General features: G+C 45.1%; 1 protein-coding gene across 7 annotated transcripts in view; it reads right to left on the bottom strand.

The window, feature by feature from the left end:
• PCYT1B (phosphate cytidylyltransferase 1B, choline) overlaps positions 1–16,973 on the bottom strand; it is a 132,832-nt gene that overhangs the window by 22,613 nt on the left and 93,246 nt on the right. For all 7 annotated transcript variants that reach the window (XM_040633353.1, XM_040633371.1, XM_040633380.1 and 4 more), the window contains exons 6-7: positions 15,156–15,298; positions 12,391–12,579 (exon numbers count right to left, since the gene is read on the bottom strand). In XM_040633353.1, the coding sequence (XP_040489287.1) occupies positions 12,391–12,579; positions 15,156–15,298 (332 nt within the window). The remainder of the gene's footprint in view (positions 1–12,390; positions 12,580–15,155; positions 15,299–16,973) is intronic.

Here is a 16,973-nt window from a genome sequence, read left to right as displayed (position 1 = left end):
TTTCTTCAGTCTCATTGTCAGGGTATAGAAATGCAACTGATTTCTGTGCACTATTTTCGTATTCTGCCACATTACTGAATCGCTTATGAGTTCTAGTAATTTGGGGGTGGAGTCTTTTGGGTTTGACTTCTTCTTTGCCAATTTGAATACCTTTTATTTCTTTTTGTTGTCTGATTGCTGTTGCTAGGACTTGTAGTACTATGTTGAAAAATAATGGCGAGAGTGGGCATTCTTATCATGTTTCTGATTTTAGGGGAAAGGCTCTCAGCTTTTCCCCATTGAGAACGATATTTGCTGTGGCCTTTTTTATAGATAGTTTTTGAGGAGTGTACCCTCTATCCCTATACTCTGAAGGGTTTTAATCAGGAAAGGATGCTGTATTTTGTCAAATGCTTTTTCTGCATCAATTGAGAGGACTGTATGATTCTTGTCTCTTGTCTTATTAATGTGTTCTATCACACTGATTTGTGAATGTTGAACCACCCTTGCATTCCAGGGATGAATCCCACCTGGTCGTGATGAATAATCCTTTTACTGTACTGTTGGATCCTATTAGCTAGGATCTTGTTGAGAATTTTGGCGTCCATATTCATCAGGGATATAGGTCTGTAATTCTCCTTTTTGACGGGGATCTTTGCCTGGTTTTGGGATCAAGGTAATGCTGGCCTCATAGAATTGAGTTTGGAAGTTTTCCTTCTGTTTCTATTTTTTGAAACAGCTTCAGGAGAACAGGTATTCTTTCTTCTTTGAATGTTTGGTAGAATTCCCCAGAGAATCCATCAGGCACTGGACTCTTGTTTTTTAGGAGGTTTTTGGTCACTGCTTCAATCTCGTTACTGGATATTGGCCTATTTAGAATGTCAGTCTCTTCCTGTTTCAGTCTTGGTGGTTATAGGTTTCCAGGAAGGCACCCATTTCTTCCAGTTTGCTTAATTTATTGGCATATAGTTGTTAATAGTTTCTAATGATTGTTTCTATTTCCTTGGTGTTAGTCGTGATCTCTCCCCTTTCATTCATAATTTTATTAATTTGGGTCCCTTCTCTTTTCTTTTGGATAAGTCTGGCCAGTGGTTTATCGATCTTATTAATTAATTCTTTCAAAGAACCAGCTTCTAGTTTCTGGATCTGTTCCACTGTATTTCTGGTTTCTAATTCATTGGTCTCTGCTCTAATCTTCATCAGTTTTCATGTGTGGCTTAGGCCTGTTCTTCTGTTCTATCTCCTGTTGTTTAAGGTTTGAGTATAGGGTCTGTATTTTAGATTTTTCTGTTCTTTTGAGTGAGGCTTGGATGGCTATGTATTTCCCCCTTAGGACCACCTTTGCAGCATCCCATAGGTTTTGGACCGATGTGTTTTCGTGCTCATTGGTTTCCATAAATTGCTTAAGTTCTTAATTTCCTGGTTTACCCAAACATTTGTTTTAAAGATTTTATTTATTTATTTGAGAGAGAGAGAGCACGAGAAGCAGGTTCCCTGCTGAGCAGGGAGCCTGATGCAGGACTCAGTCCCCAGACCCGAAGATCATGACCTGAGCCGAAAGCAGATGTTTAACCGACTGAGCCACCCAGGTGCCCCTTAAAGATGGTCCTTAGCTTCCAAGTGTTTGAGTTTCTTCCAAATTTTTTTCCTATGATTGAGTTCCAGTTTCAAAGCATTGTGGTCTGAGACTATGGAAATAATCTCAGTCTTTCTTTTGGTATTGGTTGAGACCTGTTTTGTGACCCAGCATATGGTCTATTCTGGAGAAAGTTCCATGTGTCTTTGAAAAGAATGAGTATTCTGTTGTTTTAGGGTGGAATGTTCTGTATATATCTGTGAGGTCCATCTGGTCCAGTGTGTCATTCAAAACTCTTGTTTCTTTGTTGATTTTCTGCTTATATCTGTCTATTGCTGAGAATGGAGTGTTGAGGTCTTCTACTATTAATGTCTTATTATCTGTATGTTTCTTTACTTTGGTTAACAGTTGGCTTATGTAGTTGGCTGCTCCCCTGTTGGGGGCATAGATATTTATAATTGTTAGACCCTCTTGTTGGATATACATTTGAGAATAATATAGTGTCCTTCTGTATCTCTAACTACAGTATTTAGCTTAAAATCTAATTTGTCTGATATGAGAATTGCTACCCCAGCTTTCTTTCGAGGTCCGTTGGCATGAAAAATGGTTCTCCATCCTTTCACTTTCAGTCTGGATGTGTCTTTAGGTTCAAAGTGAGTCTCTTGTAGACAGCATGTGGGTGGGTCATGTCTTTTTATCCAATCTGCAACCCTGTGGCGTTTTATGGGAGCATTTAGGCCATTCACGTTGAGAGTGATTATTGAGAGACAGAATTTTAATGTCATCATGTTGTCTGTGAAGTCCTTGTTTCTACAGATTGTCTCTGTAAATCTGTTCTGTATCACTCTTGGGGTCTTTCATCTTTTGTAGAACCCCCCTTAATATTTCTTGCAGGGCTGGTGTGGTGGTCACATATTCTTTCAGTTTCTGCCAGTCTTGGAAGCTTCTTGTCTCATCCATTCTTAATGACGGCCTTGCTGGATACAGTATCCTTGGCTGCATCACTCAGTGCTTCTGAATATGTCTCTGAATCTTCTCACTCAGTGCTCTGAATATGTCTTGCCAGCCCTTTCTGGCTTGCCAGGTCTCTGTGGACAGGACTGACATTATTCTGATGTTCCTCCCTCTGTACATAAGAAATCTCTTCCCCCTCGCTGCTTTCAAGGTTTGCAAATTGTACTATTATATGTCATGGTGTCGATCTGTTCTCATCGATCTTGGGAGGGGTCCTCTCTGCCTCTTGGACACGAATGTTTGTTTTCTTCCCCAGATTAGGGAAGTTCTCAGCTACGATTTACTCAAATATGTCTTCTAGATCTCTCTCTCTTTCCATCCCCTCAGGGACCCTGATAATTCTGATATTGGAATGTTTCATTGAGTCAGTAATCTCCCTCAGTTTAGCTTCTTGAAATTGGATTCTTTTTTTCCCATGTCACCTCTTTTTCCTTCTTTTCTAACAACTTATCCTGTAACTCACTAATTCATTCTTCTGCCTAGTTTACCCTGGCTGTCAGAGCATCCAGTTTAGACCACATTTCATTTATAGCATTTTTAAGTTCCACCAGATTCGTTCTCATTTCAGCCCTTAGAGATTCTATATTTTTGTTAATATTTTTCTCAAGCCTATACATCATTTTGATAATTGTTACTCTGAAATCCATTTCTGACATCTTGGTTAAATCCATATCCATTAGTTCTGTGGCAGAGGCCATAGTCTCTGTTTCTTTCCTTTTTTGGGGGTTCCTCCTCCTCGTCATTCTGATGAGGAGAGGTTGCGGGGATGTACAGAGCCCAAATTATTGACCAGGATCCAAACAAGATGCACCTGTTTTATAGGGACCTTAGGGATGTGGGCTTCTTGATTTTTCAGCCTGCCTTCTGGGGGAGGGGCCTGACACGCTGATACTCAGGCAACCCTGTTTGGGTAGAGTTGCCCTACCCCCTGTGGGGGAGGGATGGGCTCAGTGAGAACCGGTTTTTGGGGGGGCTTTTGTTCTCTGGCGGCTTTCCCTGGCAGCTTTCTGTGTCTCTTCTGAGAGAGCGGCAGTGGCCGTATCCAAACCTCTGTCTCAGAACAGAGAGATCGCAGTCTGCTCTCCACTGAGCTTTCCTGGCCACACTGACTCCATTTCTGTCGGTGCTGCTAAAAACCCCGCAGCGTCCCGGGTTGTGTGCCCCACAGCCGGTCTCCCAGTCCTCGCTCCCAGGGCCGGCACATCTCTGTCCTTTGTGCTTCTAACACCGCTGGCCGCCCCGGTTCCTGCGCGCGCTCCCGAACTCCCGGTCTCAGTCTAGTTTCCCGGAGGCTACCGTCCCGCGAGTCCGCCCGCTCCCCAGTGCAGGAGGCTTCTGCTTCCCGGCGCCCGAGTGCAGCGGCTCCCTCCCCCTTCCGTTTATATTCTGATATCTGCGTGCAGACTCTCGGCTCCCCGCCTGATACCTCGAGACCAAGCACCGGAGATGTTCTGTTTGCAGGCATCCAGATGTATCTTCTAACGTCTCAGGCTGATTTCGTGGGTGTTCAGGATGGTCTGGTAGATATCCAGCTCAATTCAGGGGACCGGCTGAAATAGGGTCCCCTACTCCTCCGCCATCTATCCCCCTTCCTGTGTTCATTCATTCTTTTCCCAAGTTCAGTGAGCACCTCTATGACCATACTTTATTAAGTAAATCAGTTGTCTCCATTTCCTTAAGGACTTTCTCTGAGGTTTTCTCCTTTTTTTAAATTTTGAGCATATTCCTCAATTTTCCTTGATACCAACCGTGTTGGTTTCTGTGCATTAATTAGATACAACAGCCACCTCCACCCGTGCGGAAGGAGCAACCTCATGTCAGAGATGAAACTTACCATTCAACCCTCCCCCAGCTCTTGGGTTGTCTCTCAAACCTTTGTGATTGTCCAAGCAGTGTATTTTATTTTTAGTGGGTCCCAGTAGTGGAGGGTGTACCGAGGCCTGTCAGTGTCCCAAAAGGTAAGATCTCGGTGAGCACCTAGATTCAGCTGATTGGAAGCCAGACCCTCAGGCAACAGTTTTTAAAATATGCAAATATAGGCATATTTCAGAGATCCTGTGGGTTTGGTTCCAGATCACCACAATAAAGTGAACAATAAAGCAAGCCAAAATAATTTTTTGGTTTTCTCGTGCATACAAAAGTTTTGCTTATACTATACTGTAGTTTATTAAATTTGAAAGTGCGTTATGTATGTCTAAAAAAACAATATAGAAGTTTTAATTTAAAAATACTTGTTAAAATAAGCTATCCATTTTCTGAGCTTTCAGCTAGTCAGGATCTTCTTCTTGGTGGAGGGTCTTGGCTCAGAGTGGATGGCTGCTGACTGATCAGGGCGGTGGCAGAAGGCTGGGCTGGCTGTGGCAATTTCTTAAGACAACAGTGAACATCTTCCCAAATTGGAGTCCATCTTCTCAAACCCCACTACTGTTGTCTCAACTAAGTGTATGTAATATTCTCAGTGGTTTGTTGTTACTTCAACAGTCTTCGCAGCATCCTCCCCCCGAGTAGATTCCATCTCAAGAAGCTGCTTTCTTTGCTCCTCCGTAACAGATGGGGAGTTGCTGCTTAATGTTTCGCCAGGAGACTGTCGCAGTTCATTCCCATCTCCAGGCTCTAATTCTCCTGCTCCTTCCACCACATCTGCAGTGTCTTCCTCCCCTGACATCTGAAACGTCTCAAGATCATCTGTGATGGTTAGAATCCACTTTTTCCAAACTCCTGTGAATGTTGGTATTTTTACTTCTTCCAGCGAATCACAAATGTCCTTAATGGCAACTAAGATCCTTTCCAGAAGGTTTTTAATCGACTTTGCCTGGCTCCATCAGGAGAATCACTAGCTCTGGCAGCTCTAGCCTTACGAAATGGGTTTCTTAAATCGTAAGGCTTGAAAGTCAAAGTGCTTTCTTGATCCATGGGCTAAAGAAGGGATGTCGTGTGAGCAGGCATAAAGCAACATTAATCTCATTACACATCTCCACCGGAGCCTTTGGGTGACCAGATATGTTGTCAATGTGCAGTAGTATTTTAAAAGCAATCTTTTTTTCTGTGGACTTACAATATTCAGTAAACCATGTGCTGTCATCCACGCTCTGTTCCATTTATAGAGCACAGGGTCGATGTAGCATAATTCTTAAGGGCTCTAGGATTTTTGAAATGGAAAATGAGTAGTGGCTTTAACTTAAAATCCTCAGCTAGGTTAGCCCCTAACCAGAGATTCAGCTTCTATTTTAAAGCTTTGAAACCAGAATTTCAACTCCCGTCTCTAGCTCTGAAAGTCCTCGGTAGCGTCGTCTACTAGACGGCTGTTTCGTCTATGCGGAGCAGCTGCTCAGTGCAGCCGCCTTCACGCGTTTCCGTAGCTAGACCGTCAGGGTGACTGGCTGCGGCTTCTGCGTCAGCACTTGCTGCCTCACCTGATACTTCTATGATCGTTCTCTCCTGAAACCTCGTGACCCCACCTGCGATGGCTTCAGATTTTCTCTGGGTGGCCTCCTCGCCTCTCAGCCTTCACAGAATTGGAGAGAGTTGGGGCCTTGCTCGGGATGGGGCTTTGGCTTCAGGGAATGTTGTGGCTGCTTCGGTCTTCTATCCAGACCACTGAAACTTTCTCCAGATGAGCAAGAAGGCTGTTCCACTTCCTTATTGTTGTGTGTTCACTTGAGTAGCACTTTAAATTTCCTTCAAGAACTTTTCCTGTGTATTCACAGCTTGGAAAACAGGTACAAGAGGCTGAGCTTTCAACATACCTTCCTCACTAAACTTAAGCATTTCTAGCCTTAGATTTCAAGTGGGAGACTTGTGACTCTTCCTTTCACTAGAAAACTTAGAGGCCATTATAAGATTATCAGCTGGCCTCATTTCAGTATTGTGTCTCAGAGAATAAGTAGCCCCAGGAAGGGGAGAGAGGTGCGGAAAAAACTGCTCACTGGAGCAGTCAGAACACAGACATTTATCAGTTAAGTTCGCTGTATTATCTGGGCATGATTCATGGTGTCCCAACACAATTACAAGAGTAACATCGAAGACCACTGGTCACTGTAACCAATATAAGAATAATGAACACGTTTAAAATAGTGCATGAATTACCAACACGTGACACACAAAAATAAGCAAATGCTATTGGAAAAATGGTGCCAATAGACGAGCTCAGTGCATGGTTGCCACAATCCTTCAATTTGTAGAAAACACAGGATCTGCAAATATAAAGTGAAGCCCAACAGAATGAGGCACGCCGCCGTACCCACTCCTGCAGGACTGCAAGCTAAGCTCCTGCTGAGCACCAGAGTTCAGTCAGTGAGAGGTACTCGTCCATGGCAGTGGTTAAAAGTCAGGACACCTGACCCAGGTACAAGTTGCTTTCTAGTTGATATCGGTGACCTGGAGCAAGACAGGGTGAGTGCAAAGATGATGTGCAATGGCCCCAGCCCTCAGAGTGCACCTCATTAGGTCCCTAGATCTGTGCCAAACCGAAAGCCTTGCTTAGGCCCCAGCTCCTGGACAAATGAATAGGCCTCTTTCATAGAAAGGCTGGGGGTGAATCTCAGCCTGCTGTCTGGGCAGTGCCCTGGGGGTGGTGGCTAGCCACCAGAGGTAGGACATCGAGGAGCATCCCTCAGGTGGCAGCCCCAAAGACCAGGACACCAGACACATGTACAACCCCCTCCCAGGAGCTACTGGTGCTCTTCTGGGTGGAAGACAGAGTGTGAAGGTAGCACCGGCCCTCCGAGGTCTCGGAGAGGCTTACGGTCAGCCCTTAGACGGGTGTTTAATTAGAAGCCTGCCCCTCCAGCCACAGCTAAAAGTTTTATTTCACAGAAAGATGGGTCTCTAACCTCTTGCTAGGCCCTGGGGGTGGTAGACGGTTGAGAATGCTTTCTCAGTTGGTTAGTCTTAAGGGACCCTGGAGGGGAGGTTGCACTGGCTACCAGATCCAGGAGATCTCGAGGTGTCCTCTCGGTGGCTACAAGATGGGGGTACCAAAGGATGGTACAAGCTCCTTTCTGGGAAATGCCAGTAAGCTGGAGTGAGTTAAAGGGAAAGTGAAAGTTGACCTCCACCAGCCTCTGTACCTAGAGACTAACCCAGCAGGCTCCTAAGCTGTGTGTTAATTGAGATGCCTGCCTCTCAGGCCAATGATTTAAGATAAGCAAATAAAATCCTTTCACAAAGGGATATTATTCAGCTTTAAAGAGGAATGAAATTCTGACACATGCTACAACATTGGTTCAACCTTGAAGACATTATGTTAAATGAAATTAGCCAGATAAAAGGACACACACTGTATGACCCCACTAGAGTCGTCAAGCTCATAGAGACAAAGAAGGGGGATTCCCAGGGATTGGGGGGACCAGATTATATAAGTACAGAGTTGCAATAGGCATGATGCAAAAGTTCTGGAAATGGATAGTGGTGATGGTTGCACAACTATGAATGTATTTAATGCCACTGAATGGTACATTTAAAATGGTTAAAATGCTAATTTTTTTATCACAGTTTGAAAAAATTAGTAGTGGACCTCACATGTAAATCTGTTCTTTCTGAAAAACTAACACATCATCAAGGTTTTTAAAAAAGATATCTCCTATATTAGATGCAAATGCCTGTTTGGTTTGCATACGGATCAATCTGACTAATTGGATTGGGGCCGAGGGTATTTGTGGTCTGGGGTGAACTAAAAACTTGGACCTGACCTAAGGTTATTCTCTCTTGGTGCTCCAGGAAAAGGTCTATGTTCATGTTGTAAAACAGAATAGATGCCTTTTCATTTCAAGCAGGAAACGGGTCTATGGTTCAAAGTCAATTAAGGACTACGGTGGCAGATCATTCAAAATGATACCGACTGTTTTTAAAATGTAGCCTATGTGGCTAGGGCACAATGTTTAAATGGAATGTGTCTGACACTTGCAAGAGAAATAACCAGGTTTCACTAGGAAGGCCCTACCCCAAAAGCGGACCCCAAAAGCTGATTCAGCACCCCCTGATCCTGGCTCCATGCACCTGAAGCCCTTGGAAATGAACAACATTGCCTCCAACATGGGAACAGAGCTTCAGAATTCAGCTCCTTTAAAGCTCCTCCCTTGAGGATAGTCTGGAGGCTATGTCTCTGAAAGACAAGAGGGACTACCAAGTCTCTGTGGGGAAGGCTTCCCTTGGCAGCTGTGGTTGGGTTACAGGCTGTCTTCTGAGTGTGAGTCAAGACTAGTTACAAGAATCAAGCAAAAAAAAAATGGATCAAGAAGTTAAATAAGCAGAGCTGTAGGTGGGAAGATTGAAAAATAACCTTTTGAGCTCTGCTAATCCCCCATCAAACTGAATAAATGGGAATACGTCCTCTGTTTTAGCAGCGATGCCCCCCCAGGCCCCACCTTCTGAATTTATTCACATCTTTGTGTGGTATCTTCCCACAATATACTCCAATTGTCTGTGTGACCACTACAATATGGCATAAAGGGACTGTCACTTCAGATATTAGTCTTAAAAGATGATAGCTTTTCTCTTGAATACTCTATCACTCACTCGGGGGAAGCCATCTTCTCTGTTATGAAGACACGCGGGCAGCCTGTGCAAAGGCCCACGCAGGGGGGAACTGAGGTACCTTGTTCCCAGTCACAAGATGCTGAAGAGGATCCCCCAGCTGAAGTCCCGACTACAACATCATGACGGACCCTAAATGATAACCACCCAGCTAAGCTGCTTCCTGACTTGCAGAAACTGTGAAATAATATTTGTTGTTTTTAAGTCACTAATTTGGGGGCGAATTTGTTACTCACCAATAAATAATATCCCCAGGGACGCCATGATTTCTGCTTGCTTAAGAGGAAGGCTGACACTCCCTCTCCTGAGTCTAGATGAGCAGGCCTGAAGCAGCATTTTGGCAATGGGCTTTGTCACAGAGCCTTAGAGCAGTTTTGGTACCTCTGTTTCTCCACCATGCCATACCCTGACCTGAGGGGGGGGTGAAGAAAAGTGATTGCCTCCCAGGGACCGTCCTATGGTGGGTGATACAACGCTGGTCAGGAGAAAGAGGCTTGGCCCCAGGCTCCATTCCAGTACCTCCAAACGCCTGGGACCGTAGAAAACTTTCATCGTTCTCTTAGGCCTTTGTTACTTTATCTAGAACACAGCTACTCCTTTTGTTGTGTGGTTAAAATGGGTAGAGTAGATATAAAAAGGCTTTTGGAAAAGGTTTGACCTGCTATACAACTTCTAAACTGTAACAACATGGTCATCTCCAGCACTTCGCACTCTGCTGGAATGGAAGGGTTTGGGTCACACTTCTTCCTATCAGGCGTCAGGTCCCTTGGGGAAGAATGTAAGAAAGACTCTACTGTAAGGAGCAGACGCAAATACTTCCGTGTCCAGGGGCAGCGGGAAGGTCAGGTCGGAGTGGTGTGCAGATGGCAAACTAGAGTTCATGCCCTCCTGGGAAGAAATTTTAGAATGCTGTGGAAGGCCCAGCAAACCTATTCTGCCAACTGAATTTGATCCAAACCCCAAGTTGTACCAAGTCCTGTACCAAGCACCATAAGCAATAAAAGGCTAAGGGTATATATCTATACAAACCTATATTTAGGATAGTGATATCAATATAGATCTAAATACAGAGGATTAAACCTCATCACCGCAGATGCCAGAAGGTTCTGTGAACAGGTCTCTCTCACGCACCCATGCGTCTGTTCAATCCAGACACATTTATGGAAAACCCACTATAAAAAGCGACATACAGAGCTGCACACCAGTTCTGTCGTACGAAGTTTTGTACTTTAAATCCTTCTATTTTGTACTTCTCCAAATTGGGGTTATTTGTAACAGTACTGTATTTGCAGGTAATGCAGATCCTCTATTTTAAGAAATGAGTTCTAGTCCCAAATCCACAAATAAAGAATTATTATAATAATAGCATATTCATGAAAAGCAAATTACTTATCTTGGCGTTTAACATCCTTGTAACTATTCCTGTACTTTTAATGTCAACAGAAAAAAAGCAATGTCTAAGTCTGGCTGATATGGTAAATTAATGTTAATAACAGTTTTGACACTAATAGCAAGTTTTAAAAAGAAAAACCTCCAGACTCGAAGCTGGGTTTCATTTCTTAAAAATCACCGCAGCTAGCTGTCACCAGACTCCTCTAGAACAATTCCAGCTACTATTTCACCTTCACTGGGAGCCTGAAAGAACGAAAATCTATAAAGTTTCTATGAAATTCTATTCCTTTCCTGCCTATGTTCGCTCCAAGTGGAGAAAACATCCACCCCCTTGAGTTAACGATACCAGAGACATATTTCTCCGCAGAGACACATTTCTGAATCCCTATAAGGAAGTGAATACCCACATGGTTTCTTTTAAAAAACCACTAGCTGTCTGTCCTGCCCCTGAACATAGGTTGTGAAAATGTGAGCTATTAAAGTACACATTAAACTAACGGGAAATGCTACACTTCATGTCCTAGATGCCATGGAATCCCAGAGACCAGGTTCTGCACCTTCTTTTCACGTTCTTCCTAGCACTGTGCGTATACAAAATGGCCCATGAATTAAACTGATTTGAGCCAAAAACTTGAACAGGCCCATGGAGAATGAAAAGGAACCCAGCACTTGGCTCCTCCAGTATCGCTAGCTCTTTCTAGAAGTCATTGAAAGCTCAAGCAGCCCCTTGCAAACCCTCTACCCCTCTCAGACTCAGCCAATAGGACCTGATTGGCCTACAACACCCACCTCTATAATCATTTAGAGGCCACTAGACTTGAAGCAAAGCATCTCTTCCAACTTCTCAAACATTGTTCTTTTTCTATTACTAATTGAGTGTTTTACTTTTAGATAATCCTATAATGAACCAGCTCAAATGAGCAGAGGCAGCAGTGACAACCCATCAATAAAATAATTAAGCCAAAGTGGATTTTGTTAGAGACTTCTCATGTCATAATAGGAAATCTAGGCTACTTAAAATCAAGGAAATCAGATGGAATCGCTTCGTTTGGTTTTAAAAAGGAAGGCTAGCTTTAAATGATCTCTTTCATAGAACCCTCATTAACGCTGCTGACAATACTGGTTCTTTACTCTCGAAGTACATGCACAATAGAAATACCAAGGGAGTACGAGGTGGTTTCCAGAATTTTCTTTTCCCTTTTCATAGCTTCCACTCAAAATTGTCTGTAGAATTTAGATGAGAGCCTCTGCACTTTCTCTCTCCGTTTTAAGATGTAGATCATGGTCTCAGTCTCCTAAGACTCGCGCATTTTATCGCACCACATGTATACCATGGAAAAACGGGAAAATCAGGGCATGACAGGCACAGATACAGGACAAAATCCTACCTCTTCTCTCCCCCGCCCCACCCCTCTCTCTCTCTCACAAGTGATGGAAGAGGAAGGTACCTGACCAAAAAAGTGACCAAGGCGGCTGGGTTTCTTTTGCCCCCTTCTCCCCTGGTGGATCCAAGAGTCCATTAGCTTTATCTCATAACACAAATGCCACGACACCACTGACCCACTTGACTCCCACCCCCAAGCTTTGCCTGATTTCCAACTGAGAGACTACGATAAGCTACAAAACCAACCTCCGCAGTAACAGACATTCAACAATTACCAAATGGCTTCAAGGTCTGGACAAGAAATTGAAACAGAGGCTACAACTGGCCTTGGGTGCTATAGGGTGCCGTATTGAGGGATAAAGCGAAACTAAATAAATGACATGACTTGAAGCCACTCAGGCATGAAGCTACTTATCGGACTGAGATAAGGGACACACTTGAGGGGCTCCACAAAAATGAAGAGAAACTGAAAATGCCCATCACTGCAGGGCCAAGTGAAATAATTACATACCCATGCACCGTCAGGCCCAAACAGCTCCAGGAAGTTGCCAATGAATTCCCTTGACTTCTCTTCCCACTTTTGAATTAGATCATGACTCTTTTCTTCCACTCTGTTGACAAATTCCTTTGATCTTTCCTCCACATTCTTGACCTTTTCCTTCATCTTGTCTACCTGGTTTTGGAAGCGGTACTTCTTCTCCTGGTCAAAAATGGAAAGAGAAAAAAAGAGATTTACCCCAGAGGGCATGAGAGAGACCAGTCATTCACACTAATGGTCATTTTATTTCAACTTGTGTTTGTTCTTAACCTGAAGAGTCAGGATGTTGCTATTTCCAAGGGCTAGATTGACGGGAAGGCACATCTCTTCTAAGAAAAGTCATTTGTCATTAGTCTACTTGGATACGTAAAGTGAAATACAAGTGATTTTAATATTCTCTTTCTTGTAAGCTTCAGAGTTGAAGTCACTTACATAAGAACCAAAAATACAAATTTGCTGTTTATTACAGGTAGCTATTGGGCAACCCCCCCCCCAAATTCTCCTGGGATTTAGATAAAAGTATGGGTTGTCCATAGAATAGTCACTCAGAGTCTGCCCGAGTTCTCTGTTTTACTGGGACATTGTTAAAAGCAGTACTGGTTGAAATTGGCCACTGGCTGGGCCTTAAAAGCCATGTGTGACCCTATAATTTTCACTGTAATGATGTTTTCCATTAAGCTGACTGAACTGCATCCATTTCCTTGGTGATGAAGACAGCTTTCATCCTGACAGCTTCTCTGGACTGAGATTTTGTCCTTCTTATAGCCCTTATGCAGCCATGCTGTCCCTGTGTGCCCGGAAGGCCCTGTATGTTGGGCAAGTCACAGGCCACCTCTAAACCTCAGTTTCTGCCTCTGTAAAATGGGGATAATTATCATCCCTACCCCATCAAGTTGCTGTAACGATTAGGTCAGATTCTGCACGTGAAGTGCTTGGCACAAAGCCTGGCATTCAAAAGTAAGAACGCCGTGTGCGCTGGCTGTTTGATTACGATGAAGCAGCCTAAGCCTTTCATCACGCTGCCTGATGAGAGTGCTGTCAAACCACGAAAATAACAGGAGATGAAGGGTCTTCCCCTCCAGGAAGTCATGATAGATTTTCTCCTCATAGGGTAATAAGGTTTTTTCTTCACTACATGGGACTCAAGTTCCTATCTCAGAATTTTTTGAGACACCTCAAAATTGCAGAACTGGGTCAGGATTCCCTGATTCAGACCTTCCAAACTTGACTCAGCCTCAGGGTGGGTGTGAGCTCCATCTGTGCCGCGGCCTGGAGTGACCGGCAGCCACCTCTACTCTGCCTGAGGGACCTCGGCCAGGTCCCCTCTGAGCACAGCGTTACTTGTGTCTAAGTGCAGGGACTTGCACTGGGTGACTGGCCGCTGGCAGGTCCCTGCCTCCTCTGAGTTTCTGTGCTTCACCGACGTGCCCATCCAGCACATTCGATTTTCTCTCCGAACTGCAGCCAGCCTTGTTGCCACAGAAAGGCAGTGAACGCGTCCACGCTGACTACACGGTTCCTTGAGCTAAGTGGCTTATCTAAAGGCCGTTAGAAGAGAACGAGCAATAACTTTTGAAAATGGTTTGACATGCTTGGATGGCTGACTGGATTCAATTTCAAAGAATAGACAGTTTAATTTATTGAAATAACCAGGGCTTTATTCTCTATAAGATACCAAATAATCACTTTGATGGAATTCTTTTCAGCCACTTGTTCTGGGGCCACTTGAACCCAACATTTTCCATTTTGTTGCCCGACTGGTGTGAAGCCACAGAGTCTGGCCTCCCGATGCTCCCTGCCTCGTGAGGACAACCAGTTAGCACTGACAGTTAACAAGCCACTCCTCATCTCGCAGGTACCGATGACTGATCTGTGTAAGCTGCTGGATAGTTATGGCTGCACATACTTGTAAGCATCTAGTTTGGTAGAAAAATCACTCTTTGAAAATCTATTGGGGGGGTGTTGAAGTTCTGTATGGATGAAGGGTTCCTGTTTTAATCAATTTTGTCACCTCCTTGGAGTCCAGGCAAATACAGTTGTCCAGACGCACTAACATCACCTCTAGCAACTGGACTGCCCTCTCAGCTTTGTAACAGCCTGTTTTGCTTGTTTTAAAGATTGTTTTAACAGTTGCTCTATTATTAAACTAACAGCAGCTCTGTGGGAACAATACGGCACAAATACAAAAGGAAGCCAACGACTTTAGGCTTTATTTAAGCATCTGTAATTTCTCTGGACAATAAAAAAAAAGGCCGTTAAGGTTTCTAATGAGCATCTGTAAGGCCTTAATAAAGCGAAGATTTAAAAGTCATTGTCTCTGGGTTTCGCTTTTCATTGCCTCTGCCTTCCTTCCCTCCCTTTGAGCAGAAGACAATGCTTGCCTTTCTCGAGGGCAGCTCTCCCAGACACCCTTCAGTTAAGTCTGAGAACTCTAACAGAGGGAGGCTGGAGCAAGAGGAAGGGAGGCAGCTCCTTTATAAAACAAGGAGCTCACTACCGTGTGCTTTGGTGGACTTTGGACTCTGGTTTCTCCATCTGTAAATGGGGATAACACATCACTGGGTCGTTGCGCGGACTGAATTGGGACAATAAATACACTGCATCAAGAACACTGTGTGGCACTGGAATTTAAATTAAAACTTAAAAAAAAAGAACACTGCGAGGCATACAGCAAGCACTCAACGAATGGTGGCAGGGCTGGTGTGTGTGGTGGTCGTCGGGGGGGGGGGCACACTTACATTTATAAAGCTGACATTTAGCTCCTTGGCTGTGTACCCTCTCTGGAGGTTGCGTCGGGCATACACATCATAGTCACGGACGATCCTGGTGATGATGTCTGATGTTGAGATGCCTTCCGTTCTCTGCGTTGGAACGAACATTCCTGTTCAAAGAGTAAAGAGGAGAAAAAGTGAGATGGTCTCAGCTGCCCCGGTTTCCGTCCGAGCTCTCGTTTCCAGGACAGAGCTGCGGCCCCTGGGTGTGGGAGCGAGGCTTCTGCAGGGCGCCAGCCGGCTGCTCCGGGCCCAGCTCCCGGCACTTCCTGCCTGCCCGGCGCCCTGGCCCTGGGGGCTCCTGGCATTCGTTCGGGCCACGTCTTTCCTCTCCGCCTCTGATCGCCCTTCCCTGCTCACACCGGCTGCAGCCTTCCTCCTCCTCCCGCAGGGCCCAACTTCAAGGTGGTGTCTCTAGCAAGTCTCCTGACATCACCTGACAGAAGCCACAACCTCAAGGACACAAACGTGTCTTCCGTGAACAAAAGCATTTTAAATACCTGTCTCCTTGGCAAAAGGGAACATTTGCAAAGTAGAGATCATGCCTCGACTGCCAGCCCCCAGCTCAGTGCCCTTTTCTGGCACATGGAAGGTGCTCGATAAATGCAAATTAAGTAAGTAAGTGACTAGAGAGTCACCAGTGAGGCGGGCGAGTCCCCTGCTTCCCTAAGGAAGTCTGCGTCACATTCTACTGAGGAAAAGACGCAAAAGGTATGAGTTTGTTGTCTCTGGATTGAAGACATGCCCTTGGGCTGCTAGAAGATTTTATCTCCCTCACAGTAGTCTACTCTGGAGGGTGCCTTCACCACTCGGGACCCTTTCCTCTAGAACAGGTGGGAGTGAGTAAAGCCAAGCACAGAGGATGCCAAGTTCTCGAATTCCTTACTGCCCTCTGAGCTGTATCTGGGTGCTCCAACGGAGGGCTATAGAGAGGCCGCAAGTGTAACCGGGGCAAGAATGTGGTTCATGCTTACACCTCCGTTGTCAACTGAAATGACCTGTTGACAATTGGGGGATTTCTACCCAGTATGATCCCGGCCAGTCAGAAATATCAGGGGTGGGATGGCGTGACAGACAGACAGGGCCTAAGGACGAGGCTGGGGTCTCAGTTTGGAGACTTGGGCAAGACTCATGCCGCAGAAGTCAGGTTACTTAACCTCAGTGTCCAAAACTGAGAAATGAGGTGACCGGACAAGATGACTTTGGGCTCATCTGTGCCACTTCCTTCCCCCTCACTCCCCAAGTCCAATCAATCTCCTTCCGCTCACCAGTCTACTTCCTAAAAGGCTCCCCGATTCACCCACTTTTTTCCATCCTCCTCCATCTAAAGCCATCTAACACCATCTAGTTCAAGGATGACAGCAAGAGCCTCATGACCGGACAAGATGACTTTGGGCTCATCTGTGCCACTTCCTTCCCCCTCACTCCCCAAGTCCAATCAATCTCCTTCCGCTCACCAGTCTACTTCCTAAAAGGCTCCCCGATTCACCCACTTTTTTCCATCCTCCTCCATCTAAAGCCATCTAACACCATCTAGTTCAAGGATGACAGCAAGAGCCTCAAAACCAGTCTCCGGCGATGTGGATTTTTGTTCCCTCAACCCTGTCTACACACAGCAAGAGCCACAGAGCAGTCTTTGGAAATAGAAATCAGAGGGCTGCCCAACATCTGTCCCTGGCTTTCTACGGTCCTCAGGATTTAGCTCCAAATCCATACCTCGGCTCTGTGGCCGCTTGCTTTACCCCTTCCCTGCGCTCCCTCAGGTCTCCTCTCAGACCCGCCCCC

Source organism: Ursus maritimus, assembly GCF_017311325.1.
Source record: "Ursus maritimus isolate PB19 chromosome X unlocalized genomic scaffold, ASM1731132v1 scaffold_X1, whole genome shotgun sequence".
NCBI lineage: Eukaryota > Metazoa > Chordata > Mammalia > Carnivora > Ursidae > Ursus > Ursus maritimus.
This window is presented reverse-complemented; position numbering and strand designations above follow the sequence as displayed.